The sequence below is a fragment of the Chenopodium album genome, chromosome 20 (genome assembly GCF_948465745.1).
Source record: "Chenopodium album chromosome 20, dcCheAlbu1.1, whole genome shotgun sequence".
Lineage (NCBI taxonomy): Eukaryota > Viridiplantae > Streptophyta > Magnoliopsida > Caryophyllales > Amaranthaceae > Chenopodium > Chenopodium album.
The window spans coordinates 35,684,278-35,703,919 of record NC_137853.1 but is presented as its reverse complement, the minus strand read 5'-3'; the positions used below and the strand labels follow the sequence as shown (position 1 = coordinate 35,703,919).

General features: G+C 36.1%; 1 protein-coding gene and 1 pseudogene across 1 annotated transcript; one reads left to right on the top strand and one right to left on the bottom strand.

Moving 5' to 3' along the window:
- Positions 1-22: 22 nt before the first annotated feature.
- On the bottom strand, positions 23-5,921 carry LOC145597117 (ABC transporter A family member 2-like). Its single transcript, XM_081653284.1, has 17 exons — positions 5,562-5,921; positions 4,423-4,654; positions 4,154-4,335; positions 3,846-4,031; positions 3,654-3,749; positions 3,383-3,565; positions 3,121-3,222; positions 2,858-3,017; positions 2,532-2,758; positions 2,201-2,318; positions 2,027-2,103; positions 1,818-1,907; positions 1,584-1,727; positions 1,183-1,464; positions 1,012-1,092; positions 552-728; positions 23-405 (listed from the first exon to the last, which is right to left on the bottom strand). Exons 1-17 carry the CDS (start codon positions 5,919-5,921, stop codon positions 145-147), a joined length of 2,958 nt encoding a protein of 985 aa, XP_081509410.1. The 3' UTR covers positions 23-144.
- A 2,873-nt stretch (positions 5,922-8,794) lies between these two features.
- LOC145599501 (ABC transporter A family member 10-like) lies at positions 8,795-14,841 on the top strand (annotated as a pseudogene).
- The last annotated feature ends 4,801 nt before the right edge of the window (positions 14,842-19,642 follow it).

Genomic DNA, 19,642 nt, shown 5'->3' with positions numbered 1-19,642 from the left:
TACTTTCCTACCAGTCTTGCTGCAAAATAGCCATCGTCAATCTATGAAATTGCTCCAAGAATGATAGGTCCTTGTGATGATCAATTGACAATAGCCTTACAGAAAATCTACCAATTTACACGTTTACTAAGGATCATAATTTGCCTATGAATCAAAGCAATTTTCGGACAATTGACTTGGATCAATCACCCTTCCCACAACTCCCTTTGGCTGCCCTAAGGACCTTGGATGAGCCACTGGGAGGCTCGGCTGTACATTTGAAGGAACTGGCCTCTCAGCTGAATGTCCTGAAATGCAGAGTGCGCCTGAATCATTCTGTTCCCAATGTACTTCGACCATAATGCCTCGAGGATTATCTGCAGTCTCTGATCCTGGAATCGCCACGTACTTAGCTCCCACAGGTATCTGCATATCTAGAAAATTAATTAGTGCCTAAAAAGATATAATTTCTAAAATGAACAATAATCTTCAATTGGATCATTGATGATATAACGACAGACAGCAAAAGTTTTCAGATTTGGAAGAATAGTACTGATTGTAGTTTTACTTGCCTGAACAAGTGCCCCAGATGACAGAGTAAGAGTGTCCATTCGTCCCTCAGCCGTAGCAGTTTCCAACTCTGCCTGCCTTGCAATATTTAGAAAAACTTCTTCCAAAGTTGTCAAACCAAGTTGAATGTCTGCTACACCAAATTCTTTCTGTCTATCTTGGAGCTCTCCAAGAGTAGCCTGAAAAAAAAAAAAAAAAAAAAAAAAAGAAAAAACCACCCTTGAAAATTGCATGCCATTTGAGGGCAAATTATGCCACTGGAGTATCCTCATTTAGTTATAGTACACGGATACAACAAATATGCTTCATGATTCATGTGATGCGGCAACCTTCTACGGATGAAATTTAAGGCGGACAGATTTGATATTTCCTTTTTAAATTGTTGTCACATCACTTGAAAGCATGTGTTATAAGGTCTTTTTGTAAAGATGTATCTTTACACATTGAATCAAGGGTGCTTACCACCAAAAGGGGCTCTTTTTCACGGGGGATTACAAATGTAAGAAATGCATTGCTCTCCTCCTTCGGGAAGACTCCCAAATGCTGTAAAACCATGGATGAATCAAGTTTCTTCTGCAAAGAGATAAAAACAAGCCTTTTTTTTTACCAGAAAAAGTAGTAGTGATAATTTACATGGCTAAAGAATCTCTTCACTGTCTCCTTGTGAGCTGAATTTGTTGCTGTGTTTCCATTTACAAAGCTCAAGTTAGCAACAAAACCAGATCCAAATCGCGACTTCAATCTGATTGAAGTTCCAATACAGCGGAGCCTCCCCTTGGCCATGATACCTATGCGATCTCCTAGTATATCAGCTTCTTCCATTGAATGTGTTGTTAGAATGACAACCCTTCCCCTCTTTGCATTTTCTATTATGTCCCATACATGCCTCCTGCTTATTGGATCCATACCTGTAGTCTGCATTTCGAACAAAATATGTTTCATAAATGCTTCAAAACTTTCTTGAGAGTCAGCAATAATGAAATTAGCTGACTAAATACTATTATATGTCACTGTACTGTAATACTGTATTTTACCGGTTCATCCAGAATTACTAATTTTGGGTCGCCAAGGAGAGCAGATGCAACACTAAGGCGGCGCCTCATTCCTCCACTGTAACTACCAGCTCTCACTTTGGCTGAATTTGTTAGTCTCACTTCCTCCAGAGATTTCTTTACAGCCTTAAATTACATGCAAAAATACGTAAGCTCTTCACACAAAGTAACATACCAGGTATGTAAGAAAGTTCTGCATTAAAGTCTACGAAAAACCTCTTTAATTGATGCAGGCAGTAGGCCTTTTATTCTAGCAAATAGCTGCAGATGCTCTTCACCAGTCAGTTCATTCCAAAGAACGTCAAACTAAGAGAAACAGCAGAAAATGTATGAGAGTCGAATCAATTTTTATACTTTACAGCATTGTGGGGAAAAGAAAAGAGGAAAAGGGGAAAAGAGCATTGTGATAGTGCAGAAAGTATTACCTGAGGACAGAGACCTATAATTTTTCGAATATTTGACATTCCAGCTGAGTTTCTGATGGAATTTCCGTATATCAAAGCTGTGAATTCGATAAGTTATAGTAGGGATAGTCGATAAATAATCCTTCTTAAACGAGAAAGTTTAAACAAGTAAAAAAATAATCAGACAGCTTATACCATCTCCTGCTGTCACTGAGGTTATGCCAGTCAAACAATTGATTGTAGTTGTCTTTCCAGCTCCATTTGGTCCCAAGAGACAAAAGAGTTGATCTGTAGGCAAATTTACGTATAAACCCTGATAAAAAAAAAGCTGAGAGTAATCAGAAAAATTAAGTGACAGTAGAAATACATTCTGCAAATTAAAGTTTCCTCTTCAATCCTTTTCTGTGTGCAAAAACTCGAGGATTAAATTCTGTTCATTTAATTGTCATCATACAACTAAGGGTGGAAAATTGGAAATCGGCTAATAGTTTCTTGAAGTAGAATGTCTAGGAGACGAATATGATACCTTGATCGCATGGAAAGGATCAGTCTTTTGACACTTACAGCAGCAACCAAAGCTAAATTTTCCAGGATATATCTTCACTAGACCACGGATCTGAACAGCAATGCTAGAATCAATTTCATTTGATTTCATTTGCTGCTTCACGACTATTTCCTCCTCAAGCACATCCGTGTCATCTGGAGTAATATCGACATATGCAGAATCTGAATTGCAGCAGCCACATAAACCACCTAATCAAAGACACATAATCATGGGAAAGAGGTCAGAAGTTTTCTCTACCAACTATAATGAAATACATACATATCAAAAGGAAGCTCAAGTTTTTGTACCTTGAGGCTTATTTTCCCCTTTCCCTACCCAATATCTCGGGTTCAGAAAGTAGAGTAATGATTTCCTCGTACCATTGGGGCTAGGCATTACATTATCCAAGTACAACGCCAAAAGGAACCAGAACACAAAAGTGTATAAAAGCCGTAGGTAGATATCATTCTGCATAAGGATGCAAATGATAAAAGGAAAAAATTCAGAGAACATTTAGTCTGTACCTGCATAAAGCTGAACAAAAGCACAAAGATCCGGCCTTATTTCTTACCAAGTACATGTCATTATAATCGTTGGAACAATATTGCTTATTGCTTTTAACATACTTAGGACAGTAAAGTTTTAACCGATACAGAGTTTTGTTAAGAGAAAACTAGAACGTTTCAAAGTATACGAGATTATGAATGTATGAGGTTACGCATCATGTGTACTCAATTATCAGTGTATAGCACAAACACCAATCTAGTCATGTAGTTAAAACATATAATTATATTGAAAGTTAGAAATTATACTTTCTGGCAAATAAAACATACCATTGTAAAGTAACAATCAGAATTACCAGCGGGACACTTCACTCGTTTACTCCAGCTAATCACAGGAATATCATGTGATTCAACTGCATCGTTGAGCATTTCGAGGGCATGAGATAACAGAGCTGGTGGTAGAAAATATAATTTGCGAGATTTATTAGAGGGCTCAGCTGCCAGAGCTGCAAACTGCGACATCAATTTTGTGCATTAAAAACAGATAGGGTGATTAGAAGTACTACAATTTTCAGCTCCGGAACTTAGAACACTGATGTACCTGTGAAATGATTCCAATCAGAAAAATCCAGAATCCAGCTCTATATGCAGAAGAAGTCTTGCCAAGAAAAGCAGATAGCAGGAAGGCAAAACCGGTCTAGTATAAAGACATATCCGAAGCAAATGAGTGAAAATTCAGAGAAAAAACATAACAAAGGATGAATTGAAAGTCACTTGATGTATAAGAGATTACCATATTCAACTGAAAAAGGAAGAAAAGAAAAAACAATACTGCAAAACTGTTATGCAAGAAGAATTGAAACTGTAGTATCATCCCAGAGAGGATAATACAGAGCGACGAAATTAGTATAACAAAGGTCTCCCAAACAAGCCACGAGAGCCAATAAGCAGAATCGTAGAGCCCCATTATATTCATGGCCTGAGAAACCAGATAGTAGGAGAAGAATCAATGCATTATCAGATTATCAGAAGTTAAAAATCTCGAGTTTCAGACTTTTACAATCGAGTTCTTTCCTTCCTGTACGAGTTTTAGAGTGTTACCTGCCGTAGTTTCAGTTCCTTCTCCAGGACAATAGAGCTTATTTGAAACACAAAAGGAAACATGGAAACCGTGAACAAGAACAATGGTGCAATAAGTCCATAGGCAGTAAAGGATCTATCTACAAGAGTTTCTGCAGGATGTGGAAATTCCTTCAATCCGACAGTCCAGCTAAAACTTTGATCTAAGGCAAAGATGTTCAGAATGTCAGACATATTTCAGAGATCAGGAATGTCAGACTTGTCAATGATACAGAACTGCAGATGATCACCTGCCAAAACTGATCTAGCGAGTTCACGTTCAACAGCAATTTGAAGTGGTATTTGAAACTTCATTACAGGAGTTTCAATGTTGCCACTTTTTTCTGTAGTTGTATAGTTAGTTTGGATTCCATAGCCCATAACACTAGCACTTTTCTCAACAAAATGCAGGGCTGCAGGGCAACGTGAGGGGTCGCGAAAAAGCCAGGCATCAACATCATCTGGTGTTCTAAATGATAAAACCTGCATGTTCATACACACAATGCACCAGTTTAAGATAAGGTCTAATGTAATTTCATAGTCACCTTCAACATTCAGTTACATATGTCCTCTCTTTATAAGTTCTCATCTTTGCTGTGATACAAAAATAATACAAGTATCTATTTTAGACAGCTATTTTTATTCGAATTGAAATTATTTTAACTGATTTAAAAAAGAGCACCATGTGAGATGTGACAAACATATGTACTGAACTACTTGTATAAGCTATTGACTACATGAGTGTTACAAAAAAAAAAAAAAACATTAATCAAAGCAGCTCCTTTATTTAACTTTCATTCCATTAATCCATTCCTTTCTTTTCCTATACAAAACTTTTAAAATCAAAGCAACCTCCTAATTTCAAGAATTAAGGTACAAAAAACCAAACAATAATTTCAACTCAAATTCCCCAAAAACTTATTAAAACACCCTTTCAAAAATCAAAACTATATGATACGGAGTATTTCTTTTTTTTTTTTTCCTTTTTTTTTTTACAAATGAAACCGATCAATTTCACACTTGCGAATACATAACTTTAACCATACTGGCCATCTCATTACCAAAAAAAAAACATAAAATAAAATAATAAATTAAAACTTACGAAATACATTTATAAACAAATGGAATAAAATTCCACATGTGTATTTCTTTTCCTTTTTTCTTTTTTTTACTTAGGTATACGGTATAAATCACCAAACATACATAAATTAAAAGTATGATATAATATAAAAATTAAAGTGTTTAATCAAAAAGTTACACTAAATATTTCCCTCAAAAAAAAAAAAAAAAAAAAAAAGAATAGGTTACACTACATCATACATGTGAAAAAAAAAATAATAATAAAAAAAAAAATAAAATAAAATAAAAAAGTGTGGGGTAGTAAATTGACCCTGTGGGAGGGAATAGGACGTCCTGGATTATTAGCCATGATACGAGACACAATAAGTTGTGCCTTGTCACTAGAATCGCCACTCCACACGAAGTCATAACACGGCCGTCGAATGTGGAACTTGGTTTCACACGGCGGAATAGACGGCGAGACCACGGCCTTTGGGTCCCTAACCTCCGGCTCAGAAGGCGAGTAACGGCTAACCTTGTCGACGGCGAAAAGGAACAAAAGGAAGATGAATGGTGCAACAACTTGTAGAAATGAGGACCGCTTGCTCCTCATTGCTAACCATAAGTTCTTCTTTACAAGTGCATCAACTTGTTGGATCATCAATGGGAACCCTCTTTTTAGTGTCCCCATTTTTTGTGTGTGTGTGTGTTTTTTTTTTTTTGGTGTGTGAAAAGGGAGTTTATGTTGGGTAACTTGGGTTGTTAAGTTATGACTTATGAGTACTTGTATTTCAAAAAAAAAAAAAAAAAAGAGTTATAAGTATTTGTTCCTTCCGTCCACACATAATCTTCTTGTTTGAAAATTTTGACTGGAAATTTGAGCGTGTCAAAATAAATACTCCGTATTTAATAAGATGAAGAATTAATGATTTAATGTGTGCATCATAAATAAGGAAATGTATGAGTAAATGATGGGTTACCAATACAATGAACTAAAATCACAAACAAAACATGTGAGGGTATGTATGAAATTTGAATAGGTGAGTTTGGAAAGAATTCTTGATTTGGGAATTTTAAAAAAATTGAACCTGTTCCTTTCTAAGGGTATTGACTATGTATTATTGTATTGCCAGCAATTGATTGCTCCATATAACTGATTTTAGCTTTACTCATTTTTATCGATTTACTAGGAGTTACTTCTATTTGATTAAAATTGATTTGTAATTTTTTAAAGTTGAATTTCTCCAATTTACAGCTCAAATTGTAGTTAAATTTACCACAATTTAAGGTATTAAGTACTCATCATTTTGCCACTTTTTTAGGGAAATTTGGAACACTATTACACTAAGAAACTCTTTTTTTTTTTTTTTTTTTTTTTAACTACCTACGGAGGGACTAAAGCGTGGTAAGCCACACCGCTACGTACTATCCTCCTCAAAGGGCTTGTTCACTTCAGCTTAATTTCAGTTCAATTCAGTTTCAATCAGTTCAGTTCACTTCTATTCAGCTCCAATCAGTTCAGTTCAGTTCCTAGTTTCCTTCTCTCATAAATTATTCATTTCAGCTTTATTCAGTTCAGTTCAGCTCAGTTTAATTAATAAATATGAACGCCCTAAAATACAACTTAGAAAGTATTGATATCAGATCTTTGTTGATAATCTTAACTCTTAAGATAAGAAGTACACTAGGAAAATTTGGAACACTATTACACTAAGGGCTTGTTAACATTTACTTAATTTCAGTTTAGTTCAGTTCAGTTCAGTTCAACTGCAATCAATTTAGTTCAGTTCAGCTCTTAATTTTCATCTCACATAAAATATTCATTTCAGCTCAATTCAGCTCTTAATTTTCCTCTTACATAAAATATTCATTTTAGCTCAATTCAGTTCAGTTCAGTTCAACTCCAATCAATTTAGTTCAGTTCAGTTCAGCTCCAATCAATTTAGTTCAGTTCAGCTCCTCAATTCAGTTTAGCTCAATTCAGTAAATGTGAACAAACTCTAAAAAAGTATTAGTTTTATAATATTTGAATTTTTATTTATTTTTCATATGGGGGATTGGGGGCATATACTTGTACATTTGTACTTCGTATATTGTAACTGATTGGAGCTATAACTCTATAAGTACTTTACATGTGAATAGTCAACAAAGTATCAAATTTGGGCTTGGTAATGGTACAATGTACATCAATTAACAACTGTCATGGCTGCATGCACATGGAATGTGTGTGTAGTCTGTGTACTAGCTTTGTTACAAGACATTTGATTCTATTACTCCCTATGTCGCCTTTTGATAGTCCCTTATAGACAAATATTAGTCCCAAAATGTTCGCCCCCATTTGCTTTTTCCAACAACCATTAATATTAAATTTTTTAATAAATTCCCTCTAATTTGCAACAATAGTTGTGCAAATTTAACTTTCTATGTAAATTTTGTTTTCCCATGTACTTTTATTACTTTCTCTCTCTACTTTTTTACATATCCACTGTCAATTTACTTTTTCAATGTACTTTAACTATTCTTATTTGTGTTTATTAATTCCCGTGAAAAATGCCCATAAGGGACTATCAAAAGGGGACGGAGTGAGTAATAGGTATTGAGGTACATATCAAACATAAGCATGTATGTTATGTGTCATCACTGTCATGCCTCAAGGTTTAAACATTTCATAACAATTTGCTTGTTTTCTTCAGCTTAATTTCAGTTCAGTTCAGTTAAGCTCCAAGCAATTCAGTTCAGTTTCCAATTTTCTTCTATCATAAACAATTTATTTCAACTCAGTTAAGTTCAGTTCCAATCAGTTCAATTCAGTTCAGTTAACTTTAGTTCAATAAATCACATCATACCCTTAACCACCATAAAAATTCTTATAAAATTTATAAATTACAACTCAATATTGCACTAAGATTTTCTTTTTGCATGTCACAAATATTTTAAGAAATTGCTTAGATTTTAAAAGAATTAGGAGTGATGCATACCACATTCATCTTATATTAATTTAATAATTTTTAAATTTGAAAATAGTGATGATTTTTCTTCATAAAATGTAAAGGAAGCTACACTTAGGGTCTGTTCTCATACGATTATTTTCAGTTCAGTTTAGTTCAGTTCAGTTTAGCTCTAATAAGTTCAGTTCAGCTCAGCTCAGCTCCTAATTTCCTTCTCTTATAAAATATTCATTTCAGTTCAGCTCAACTATACTAAGTTCAGTTCAGTTCAGTTCAGTCCAGTCAATGAGAACATGCCCTACACTTTTGTTAAGCTAGCGACTACGAGGGACTTGAAAGAGAAGAGAGAAAGTCATCAAGTACTCCAGTGTGGAAGTTTAGAGAAAAAAGGTCTGATCTCATACGGACAAAAAGGGCATGCGTTACAAGGGGAAGGGGCTACAAAATCGTACGTAAGACGATGTTGAGATTTTTATCACTAGACTAGAAAGCGACTACTGAAAACCTTAATCAAACCCCTGAAATTCCCCTGCTTCTTCTGCTAAAATTCTCCTTCTTTCTGTCTTTTTTATTTTTCTACTTCTGAATTTTTTGAATTATTGTTTTGAAGATAAAAATGGCAAATGCATCCCCTTCAAAAGCGAGTTATTGGGCTCAGTCTAATGCCCTTCTAAGGAAGAACTTGACTTATCAGGTCCACCCTTCTTCTACATTACAAAATAGTGTTTTGATTTTTTATTTTTATTTTTTTAAAAAAATTTGATTGATTATATTATAATCAATTTGATTATAAGTGTATGAACTATGTGATTGATATATACATACATACATATATATATATGTGAAAAGGAAAATGTGGTTTTTGGGATTCAATTCCCATGTTTTTTTCAATGTAAAATGAATTCTTGATTAAAATGAACTTGGGTTAATGAGCAGAATTTGACAACATTGCATAAAATGGATAATTGGGTTTTTATTTGGTGTATAATTGTCCTGTAATTGTATAGATATAGGTTGCCCATGAATAATTTTGTATTATATGGGGAATTATTGAATAAAAATCTTTATTTTTTTTTAATGTAAATGGTGATTAATTTATTTGGATTACATTGTAGAATTACAGTAGAATACAATTCTAAGTTTTGAATGAAAATGTGATTGCAGAAAAGGAACAAATGTCAGAATTCCTGTCTGTTTGTTTTCCCAGTGCTGATATTAGTATTACTTGTGGTGGTACAACACGAAATTGAGAAACAATCATCAACGGAAAAACCGAAGCCACCGGTTCCTAATCCACCGGAGGGGTTACCGGTGTTACATATTCCGTCGCAGTATTCTATGGCTGTGAGGTCCAAATTGCTTCCGTTCCAAGACTTACCGGACCCTTCCTGCAGGAATGACTCTTCCTGTCCTGCTACTTTTCTTTACACTGCTTCCAATCAGTCTTTTGCCAAGGGTACTACATCCCCGGTTACATAACTTATTCATTTTTTGTTTAAAGGGAAATATCGCGTTATACTCATGTTCTTAGGCAAATTTCATGTAATTTGTTCACATTTAATATCGTGCACATTCAACTACTAACTTTTAGATTATGCACAAGGGGCTATTTTTTCGACAAATAGTATGTTCAATGTTTAATGTACAGGGTATTACGTCTGGCTTGATTAATGACAACAATTGATAGGCAGGATTTTGATATGATGTTATACTTAGAAATTGTAATGTTAAAATGATGTTGTGTTCATTGAGATATCTTGTATTATGCTTGTTAGGTGTGGTTGATGACATGTTTCCAACTGCCACCTCTGTGAATTCGTCTGACCTCCTCAAGCCCCTAGTCTTGGTGAGCCTATCTTAATTGAAGAAATGTTTTTGAGTTATTGGCAAGGTCGTTTATTTTTGTTTTTAGTTTTAATGTTGCAATTGTTGTTTGGTTGAATTGGTACAGGGAACTGATAACTTTTCTGATGAGGATGACGATGAGGATGATCTCTCTTATAAGTACTCAAAACTTTATTACCTACAACACAAATGCAATAAGAGTTCATCGATGTCTTTGCCCTTGAAAGGAAAAAACATTGGTATGGTTTTGGCATATGTAACCATTTTGTTTCCTTACTCCTCTAGCAAAGCATGTTTCAAGTACTAGTCTCATTGATTAAACCATGTTCAAAACGAGACTCGTGCATCCTTGATTTCACTGTTACTTTTTTGTACTTGAATTTTTGTTTTTAATACAATGAGTAATCCTTTATCCAGAGTTAAAATGCATGGAAGGGCTGACATTGTGGAGGAATAGCTACTCTGACATCAATGATGAAATATATAAGGGTGAGTTTCGTGTCAATACCAAGGAAGAGGAAGAATTTGCTGGAGGTTGGTTGATTTAAGGCCATATGATTACTCTATGTGATAGTTGACATAATTTTGATAAGCTATCTATTTATAGTTACCCTAGTAGACATAGTTATATGACTTATATCTACTCTTTTACTATCTCCACATGCTCGGATAAGAGTAATTTCCTTTTGTTTTTTTTTTTCCTTACTTGACAGCTTTTGATCTCCAGAACTCCGAAGGTAGCTAATTCAATGTTGTAGTATGGTACAAAACCCCTGAGGAGGTTATGCGATTGCTGAATATGGTAATAAGCTAATAGCTCCTGTTATCTTGGTGTTGAAAATTACTTAATATACTACTAAGACTATTTGTCCTAGGCCTATAACCTATTTTGTATCATGTCCGTATATTGTTGTAATAAGGCTTTTGAATTTTTGACACTCATTTTCGAGACTCTGTAGAGTTGTTTGTATCCAATCTCGGGCACTAATATTGTCTCTAGCATTATAACAATGAGCTTAATGAAAATTTGCAATCTGTAGGTATCCAATGCATATCTTCAATTTTTACAAGGGAAAAGTGCAGGAATACCATTAGAGTTTATGAAAGGTATGCCCACGCATAACTATGAGAACTCGCCAAAATTTGTGACACTCTTGAGTACACTATTGTTCATATGGATTATTGTCTGGTTATTCCCTGTAAGTCCCTTGATATTATCAGGAATTTATTCTTTATTTGGCAAAGTATGCAATGCTCTAGCTATGCATTCAAGGTTATTGCCACTAAATTCATATTGTACAAGTAACTTTTATCTTGAATCACTACAGAAAATTTCCCAATCCTAGCAAGGCAAGTAAATGATCGAAAAGTCTAACGAAAACAGCTTAAATAATACTAAGTACTTGTTAAATAGTTTACTTGATGTAACCAAACACTGAGAGTGACTTATCTTGTAAATACTCCAATTACATGAAGTTTGATTTATGCTTCTCAGGTGATTTTGCAAGCTCTGGTTTATGAAAAGCAACATGAACTCAGGATGATGATGAAAATGAATGGGCTTGGTGATAGAGCATATTGGACAATTTCATATGGATATTTTGTCATTATCTCTTTAATCTATATGCTATGTTTTGTAATTGTTGGTTCGCTTTTAGGTAATAATGCATGCATCACCTTCTTCACTCACAAAGTCACAAACTTATTCTAGTTCATTCATGCTTAAATTTATTGGTTGCAGGACTAAGTTTCTTTAAACTGAATGACTACAGCATCCAATTTGTGTTCTATTTTGTTTATATAAACTTGCAAGTTTCTGTGGCCTTCCTAGCCACAGGGTTATTCTCCAATGTCAAGACGGCTTCAGGTGTGGATGTTTTATTTTAATATACATTGTATCATCCATAATTGATAATACTAGATTGCTGCAGTAAACTATAAATTTCTTGCTCATGATACTCATTAAGATGATTTTATGTAGTTGTGGGGTATTCACTTGTGTTTTTGACTGGTCTACTGGGGAACTTCCTATTCAAGAACTTGCTTGTAAATCGGTTTCCAAGTAAGTTTCATTATCAAAGGATGCTCTTGATAAAATATGCAACTAACAAGATTAATAGATCTGTGTGTATGTCCTATTTTAATTATATCTTTGTATTTCAGGAATCTGGGTGATTATTCTTGAGTTGTATCCTGGATTTTCATTATTTCGCGGGTTATATGAGCTACAACAATATGCATTTGATGGAAGTATGGTGGGTGATGGTGGCATGGAGTGGCGAGACTTGAATAACCCTGAAAATGGAATGAGAGAGGTCATCATCATCATGTTAGTGGAGTGGATGGTAACTGTAATCTTAGCATATTTTTTCGACCAATTGTCATCGTCTGGAAATGGGTGGAAGAAGCTTTCATCACCTGCAAAGTATTCTAATTTCCTTAGTAATGAATCTCAAGATTCCTTAGATGCAGAGAAAATTGATGTAGTCCAAGAGGTAATTCTTTTGCTCCATGTGTGCATGCAGAATCTCATTCCCATCCCTAAAAGAATTAAACTAAATCGGTTCCTTTTCTTCTTGCCGATGATTTTTTACTTTATAGCTGAAGGTACATATAGATGGTCAAAGTCAATTAGCTTCATTGTTCATAGCTCAATTATATGTAAAACTTTTCTTGCAAATTACTTACTCCCCATTTACCCCCTCCTTTGATAGAGGGAAACAGTGAAGCAATCGATACTCGAGTCAGCTGAAAGTCATCTCATTCTCTGTAACAACATCAGGAAGGTGTATCCAGCAAGAGATGGAAACCCTCCAAAAATTGCTGTCAAAGGAATGTATCTTGCTTTGCCTCAATCAGGTTGCTTTGGGATGCTTGGTCCGAATGGTGCAGGAAAAACCTCATTTATTAGCATGGTTAGTCCAAAGTTGCTCACTTATCATCTGAGAAATTCTGTAGATCTCTACTAGTCTATGAATGCTAGAATAATAATAAGTCGTTGTATCCGAGCTTCTTTCATCATTTCATCATCCTGGTAACAAGGGTGCAGAAGTAAGATATACAATGAAATTTAAATTTTACTACTAAACATAGATTTTTTTTTTTTTTTTTTTTTTTCTTCTCTTTATGCTCATATAGATGATTGGTCTTACAAAGCCAACCTCTGGAACAGCATTCATAAATGGTTTGGACATAAGAACAAACATGGATGAGGTATACTCTATGATCGGTGTTTGTCCTCAGGACAAGTAAGTTTTAATTCACTCTGTCCTACGTCCCCTACTTGAGGATCTTTTGAAGCCATAGTTCACCATTTCTTTTTCTCTTGATAACTGCAGCCTTCTCTGGGAAACTCTAACAGGACGGGAGCATCTAATGTTTTATGGTAGACTAAAGGGCCTTAGAGATGCTGCCTTAAAAGAGGTGCTTGTATATCTCTCTTAACGAATTGTGTGTTGAATAATCTCTTCGTATCAACATTATTGCTAGATGGATATGTTGATTAATCTCTTCATGTCATCATAGTTTTGTACCACGCAAGATACTTCATAGTTAATGAAGATTTTAAGGATGTATATTGGTGGGTCTGGATCAATAAATTTTGGCAGAAACAGGCTGATAGTTTAATTCCTAATTTTAGTATTCACTTCTTTCATGAATTAGGCAGTGGAGGAATCTCTCAAAAATATCAATTTATATTATGGTGGTTTTGCTGACAAACAAACTGGGAAGTACAGCGGCAGTATGAAGAGGAGACTAAGTGTTGCTATTTCCCTGATTGGAGATCCCAAGGTTTGTTCTTACCATCATATAACCCTTTTGTCCGTTAAAGTATTTTTCATTAGCCAGATGTATATTTTTCCTAACCATTTAAGCAGCAAGGCTGAATTTAAGTTTAGTCATGTAAGTATAATCAGTATCATAGTGATATATTATGATTCTTTTTTCAAAGGTTGTATTCATGGATGAGCCTAGCACTGGACTGGATCCGGCTTCCAGAAACAATCTGTGGAATGTTGTAAAGCGTGCAAAGCAAGATCGAGCCATTGTTCTTACTAGTAATCTTTTCTTACCTGTCCTTTTTCTATTTTTGCATATTCATAGGCACATAGCTCTTAGTCTCTTGCATTGCCACTGACAATATACGGCACAAACTATTTTACAGCACATTCTATGGAAGAAGCTGAAGCTCTTTGTGACCGGTTAGGTATTTTTGTCAATGGTGAGATGCAGTGCATAGCAGATGCAAAAGAGGTTAGTCTCGTCAAAACTTTTTTTTCCATTTGCACCTCCTAAGATCTGGTCATTGTCTGAAGTCATGCATGAAATATCTTAGGTTATTTTGTTTCGTCAGGAATCAACATGTCTAATTTACTGACAATGTTAAACACAAATATGTATGAAGATTATATGATCAATTAAGTAGATGAGCTTATGGTTATGCCATGTTTCATTTGTATGTTTGATGTTATTTTATTGAGAACTCTTATTCTTCATGAACTCTCAATCATCTCTATTCTGTACCCTTACTATTGACAGTTGAAGGCTCAATATGGGGGATTGTTGGTGTTCACCATGACGACCACAGTAGACTACAATGTGGAGGTGGAAAATATGGTGAAGTTGATATGCCCTAATGCCCACAAGATATACCACCTTGCAGGAACCCAAAAGTTTGAGCTCCCAAAAAATGAGGTCAGGATTGCTGATATATTCCAGGCTGTAGAGATTGCAAAGGGTAGGTTCCCGGTTCATGCGTGGGGCTTGGCAGACACCACCTTGGAAGATGTCTTCATCAAGGTTGCCAGGGCTGCTTAAGCTTGGTAATTTAACTTTAGGATGAAATTTTTGTTGGGAGTTTGATCAAGGGTTTGACAATAAGCATAAGATATACTTAGTGGAGCGGTGTCTATATCCATATCATTAAATATAAAGTACCTTGTAGGAAGTATGTTTATAGGTTAACCAATCTAAAAGATAGATTGTTAACTAATCTATTTCGTATTAATTAATTGGTTCACTTCTGCTTGAAAGTTGGCTAGCTAGATTTATTTGTGTACGATACATTTGTACTTGTAGAATAGTGAGCAAAAGCTGCACAAGCTACTATGCTACACTGCAAAACACTTGATGCAACAAAGTGATGCCTGCTAAATTGCTAATGAAGATGAGTTTGGGCTAGGCCTTGCGCGTTGCGGCAAGCCAAGGGTACATGTACGACTAGGCTCACTGCTTACGTTCTAATGGCTAATCTAAGCTGTGCTTGTTGGTTTCCTCTGTGGACCAATCTCATGCTCGTGCCAATATTTGAAAATAATATCGATACAAAGCCCACCGATGTATCATATTGGATGAATAGTGGGCTCAATACGTCCCATGACAACCAAGCTCAATCCATGATTCCATGCCCTACCCTTCTTAACCAATGCTTAAAAGCATCACATTGTTATATTATAAACGCAGCCACCCAACAAGTTCGCCCATACTATAGATTATCGCCCAAATATTGTCCATCGACATAAGTCACCCATCCCTTCAATCTCAACTACTATGTTTGCCACAACCCACATGTAGGTGAAGGTGGCAATTTGATCATTTATTTCACGTTTGAATTTCATATGAATAAATTTAATTGATTTAGATACGAATTAGTTCAAATCGAGTTAATTTTAGGGCTATTGTCAATTACGTAGTATTTTATCCCATATTAAGTTCATGCGGATCGAATACAGATATTATTTGATTATGTATCGGATTATTTGAATTAGTTTTGTCGGTTCTATATGTATTCATTTACTACCTATATTAATCTTGGGTTTTATACTCCGTATTATATCTATGGGGTGGTGAGGTGGGGCATGGCCATGCGTGACTTAAACCACCTCCTATGGCTTGGGCCATGTAGTTTAAAATGGCCCCATAGATAATAACCAATTGGGTAAGGCCTAGTTGGTTGGTACTTGGTACCTGTCCCAAACATTAAAGTTACCACTATTCAATATACCGCCCCTCGTAAGACTTGTACGAGTTGCAAGCTGCATGCCCTTGGTGCCACTCTTTATATATTCTACGTGCCGTGATTAATTACCTTTCAACCAAATTATAGATAATATTAATAAATTTAGTGATGAAAGGGGTTTCAGACCATTAACTCAATCAATGCAATCATTATATAAGAAACATTTTTTTTCTTTTCAGCAAACCTGAATTGAATATCCCGAAAGAGACTCTTCTGAAAGTACTCACACACTGACACACATATATCTAACATTACATGCTAGCCTCTTATTGAACGTGATGTTACATTACACATTTACGCAATAAAGGAAATGACACGCTATTTATCAAACACGTAAATCACAAAACTATATATATTTTCTTCAAATTGGGACAAAATATTCATATTCAATAATAAAGAGATGACCTCAAGACAGCCTTTATTTCATGCAGCTTTATTGTGTACGTATAGTAAAACAGTTAGTGAATGATAAAATTGTATAGATAGGGATACATGCTTCATAAGGGCCAACAGTTTGGTGGCCAAATATATTAAAAACTTTATAATGAGCTAGTCAAATTTCATCAAAATTTCAGAAAGTGATTAAAGTTGCTTTATACACACAAAAAAATTTCTGCATAATACTTCTCATATGATTGATGCATTATAAAGAAAGAAGTGGAGGCATATAAGTCAATGTTGGCTATCTCTTGCAGCTTTCCTACATTTTTTTTTTTAGTGCATTACAACTGCCCATAAGACTATGATCCCACAAATGGTATAGGTCTTGTCTTAGAAGATTGTAATTTTTTTTTTCCTTTCCTAATATGAAGCCATCGTACAAACTTAAATTAAACGGACTTACACTAATTTGTTGTGATATGTAATGCATTACGGTATATCATATTACCATTACATAATAACTTCGAAACTAAGTAAAGATCGAGATTTAGGGAGTCATATAAAATGTTATCGTGATGAGTCTGCCTTATGTATTTTTTTTTTTTTTTTTTTTTTTTTTTTTTTTGACAACAGCAAAACACAAACAACTAAGTGGCAATACTATAAAAACTAATTCTACAAGTATTAGCTACATCATGGGCCAATCCGACTTGGTCCCTCCCTACCTTCCAAACAACACATGTCTCGAACGCAGAAGCTAAACTCTGGATGTCCTTGATAGTCCACAAAATAGTCACGTCCACTGACTGTCGATTTCCCAAGTTCTGAACGAGGTTTAGGGAATCAGAAAACAAAAAGATACGAGGAAAGCCTTTAGAAGTAGCCCATCTAACCGCAAACAAGCAAGCAAGGGCCTCCGCATGTAAAGCGGAAACTGCTTTACAAAAATGCCCTCCCCCTTCCTGGAAAGTGTTTCCATCTAAGGAGAATGCCCAACCTAACCCTGCATTGCCATTGTCTTTCTTCCACGATCCATCAATAAGAATAGTGACTCCTTGCGACGTGATTGGCAAATGAATTGTAGTATAGACCTCTTTCCCTAAGGAAGCATAAGTAAAACCCGGTGGATGATTAACCCCGATGTTAGTATCATTTGGGTAACTACTCTGCTTCGTACGGAAGATATCAAGGTCCTCCGATGCCTTGCTCATATGATGAAGCCATGCCTCACCGTCTCCATCCTCTCCTCTGAAAACCCATCCATTCCTAGTTTTCCAGATGCACCACAACGTCATAATCACCTTAGTGATTCTCTCACTATCAATACCATCCTCGCTATAAAAAAGCAGGATATATTTCTGAATCCATTGTCGCATAGGAGTAGATTCAGCCAGACTCAAGTTGAGAAAAATGGAGCAGTTGCTCCACGCAAACTGTGCTACCTCACAATCTCTAAATAGATGTTGGAAATCCTCCTCGCCTGCCCCGCAGAGATCACATCCTACCTGTACTGGGATACCCCTATGGTGGAGATTGGCTTTTACCGCAAGGCCATTCAAAAACAATTTCCAAAGGAACAGGCTCCACTTAGGTGGAATATTGAGCCTCCAGAGGATCTTCCAAACCTCCTTGTACTGTGTATGACAAGACTCTGTCCCCTTCAGACCCTGCAGATATGCGTACCCTGTCTTAGTAGTGTACCTCCCTGACTTATGAAGAGGCCAATACAAGAGGTCTTCACTCTGGTTATCTGACAGTTCCAAGCTCAAGATTTCCTGTGCACTTTCCCATTCAAACCTCGATCTTACAAGGGGAATATCCCACCTTATAGGGCCAATAAGCAGAAGCTCACTAACACGCCCCGATCCTACACCACTCAAAGGTTGGTTGGAAGCCATGACCGGAACCTTACCATTGACCCATTTCATGTTCGCATATCTGATCCTATCCCCCGAGCCAACCTTCCAAGCAAAGCCCTCGACCAAGCTATTAGTAACAGAAAGCAGACCTCTCCTCCCCCAAGATGGGGACTGGCCTAAAATAAACCCCTTCCGACCTGTAGTGAGGGGGCTCACCTCTTTTTGATATAACACCCTTGAGGCCAACAGTTGAGGATTGCAGTGCATTCTCTGAACTTGTTTGAATAACATTGCATCATTTAATGTGGTCATCGATCTGATCCCCAAACCCCCCATCCCTTTAGGGAGATGAAGGATATCCTTCTTAACCCAGTGCATGCCCTTATCTCCATTAGAAGCCCAGAAGAACCTTGCGATTATGGAATCAATTGCATTTGACGTGGAGACAGGTAATTTGAAGCATTTCATCACATGGGAAGAAATACTAATGAGGACAGAATTAATCAGAACAAGCTTGGCCGATTGTGAAAGTCTAACAGAGCTCCACTACATGATCCTAGTAGCAACCTTATCTACCAGAAAACGAAAATTATCCACCTTTCTCCTAGTGAAATCGATAGGTGCCCCCAAATGAGTCCCCAAATTATCCTTCTGTTCCATTCTCAGAATGTCTTTAAAACATTGACGCTCCATTTCTGTAGTCGAAGGGCTGAAACGAATAAAAGATTTCTGAAGATTGAGTTGTTGACCCGAGACCCTTTCAAAACGCCTTAGCAGATCAGCTAAGTGACCACAGGAAGAAGGCGTAGCCTTAAAGAAGATCATCGCATCATCTGCAAAAAACAAGTGAGATATGGAGGGGGAACGTATCGTGACTTTGATTCCTTTAATCAAATCAATGTCCTCTGCAAGCATAAGCATCCGTGACAGAATATCCATGCAGAAAAGGAAAAGGTAAGGAGAGAGAGGATCCCCCTGACGGAGTCCACACTCTGGCTTAAAAGACTCCGTTACCCTTCTGTTTATCAGGGTCTTGTACGAGACAGTAGTAATGCATTGCTCCACCCATTGGATCCACTGATCTGGATATCCATAAGCCTTCAAAATTTTGAGAATGAAGATCCAATTTACCCGATCATAGGCCTTAGACATATCAATTTTCAGAGCAGCCATTGGAGCTTTTTACCTTTGTGCCAGAAATGACATGGGTCAGTTCTTGGCTGAGCAAAATGTTGTCCTCCATGTATCGACCCGGGACGAAGGCATGTTGAAACTCCGTAATCATCGAGGGTAGAGACCTTTTCATTCTGTTAACCATGCATTTCATAATGCATTTATAGATTGTGTTGCACAAGCTAAT

Excerpts from the sequence above, each read along its gene's own strand:
- LOC145597117 (XM_081653284.1), bottom strand. The coding sequence starts at position 5,921 with ATGGGGACACTAAAAAGAGGGTTCCCATTGATGATCCAACAAGTTGAT. Across the intron at positions 3,750-3,845 it reads TCCTTTTTCAGTTGAATATG|ACCGGTTTTGCCTTCCTGCT; the intron begins GTAATCTCTTAT and ends TCTTTATACTAG. Across the intron at positions 2,104-2,200 it reads CTCAGTGACAGCAGGAGATG|CTTTGATATACGGAAATTCC; the intron begins GTATAAGCTGTC and ends TCGAATTCACAG.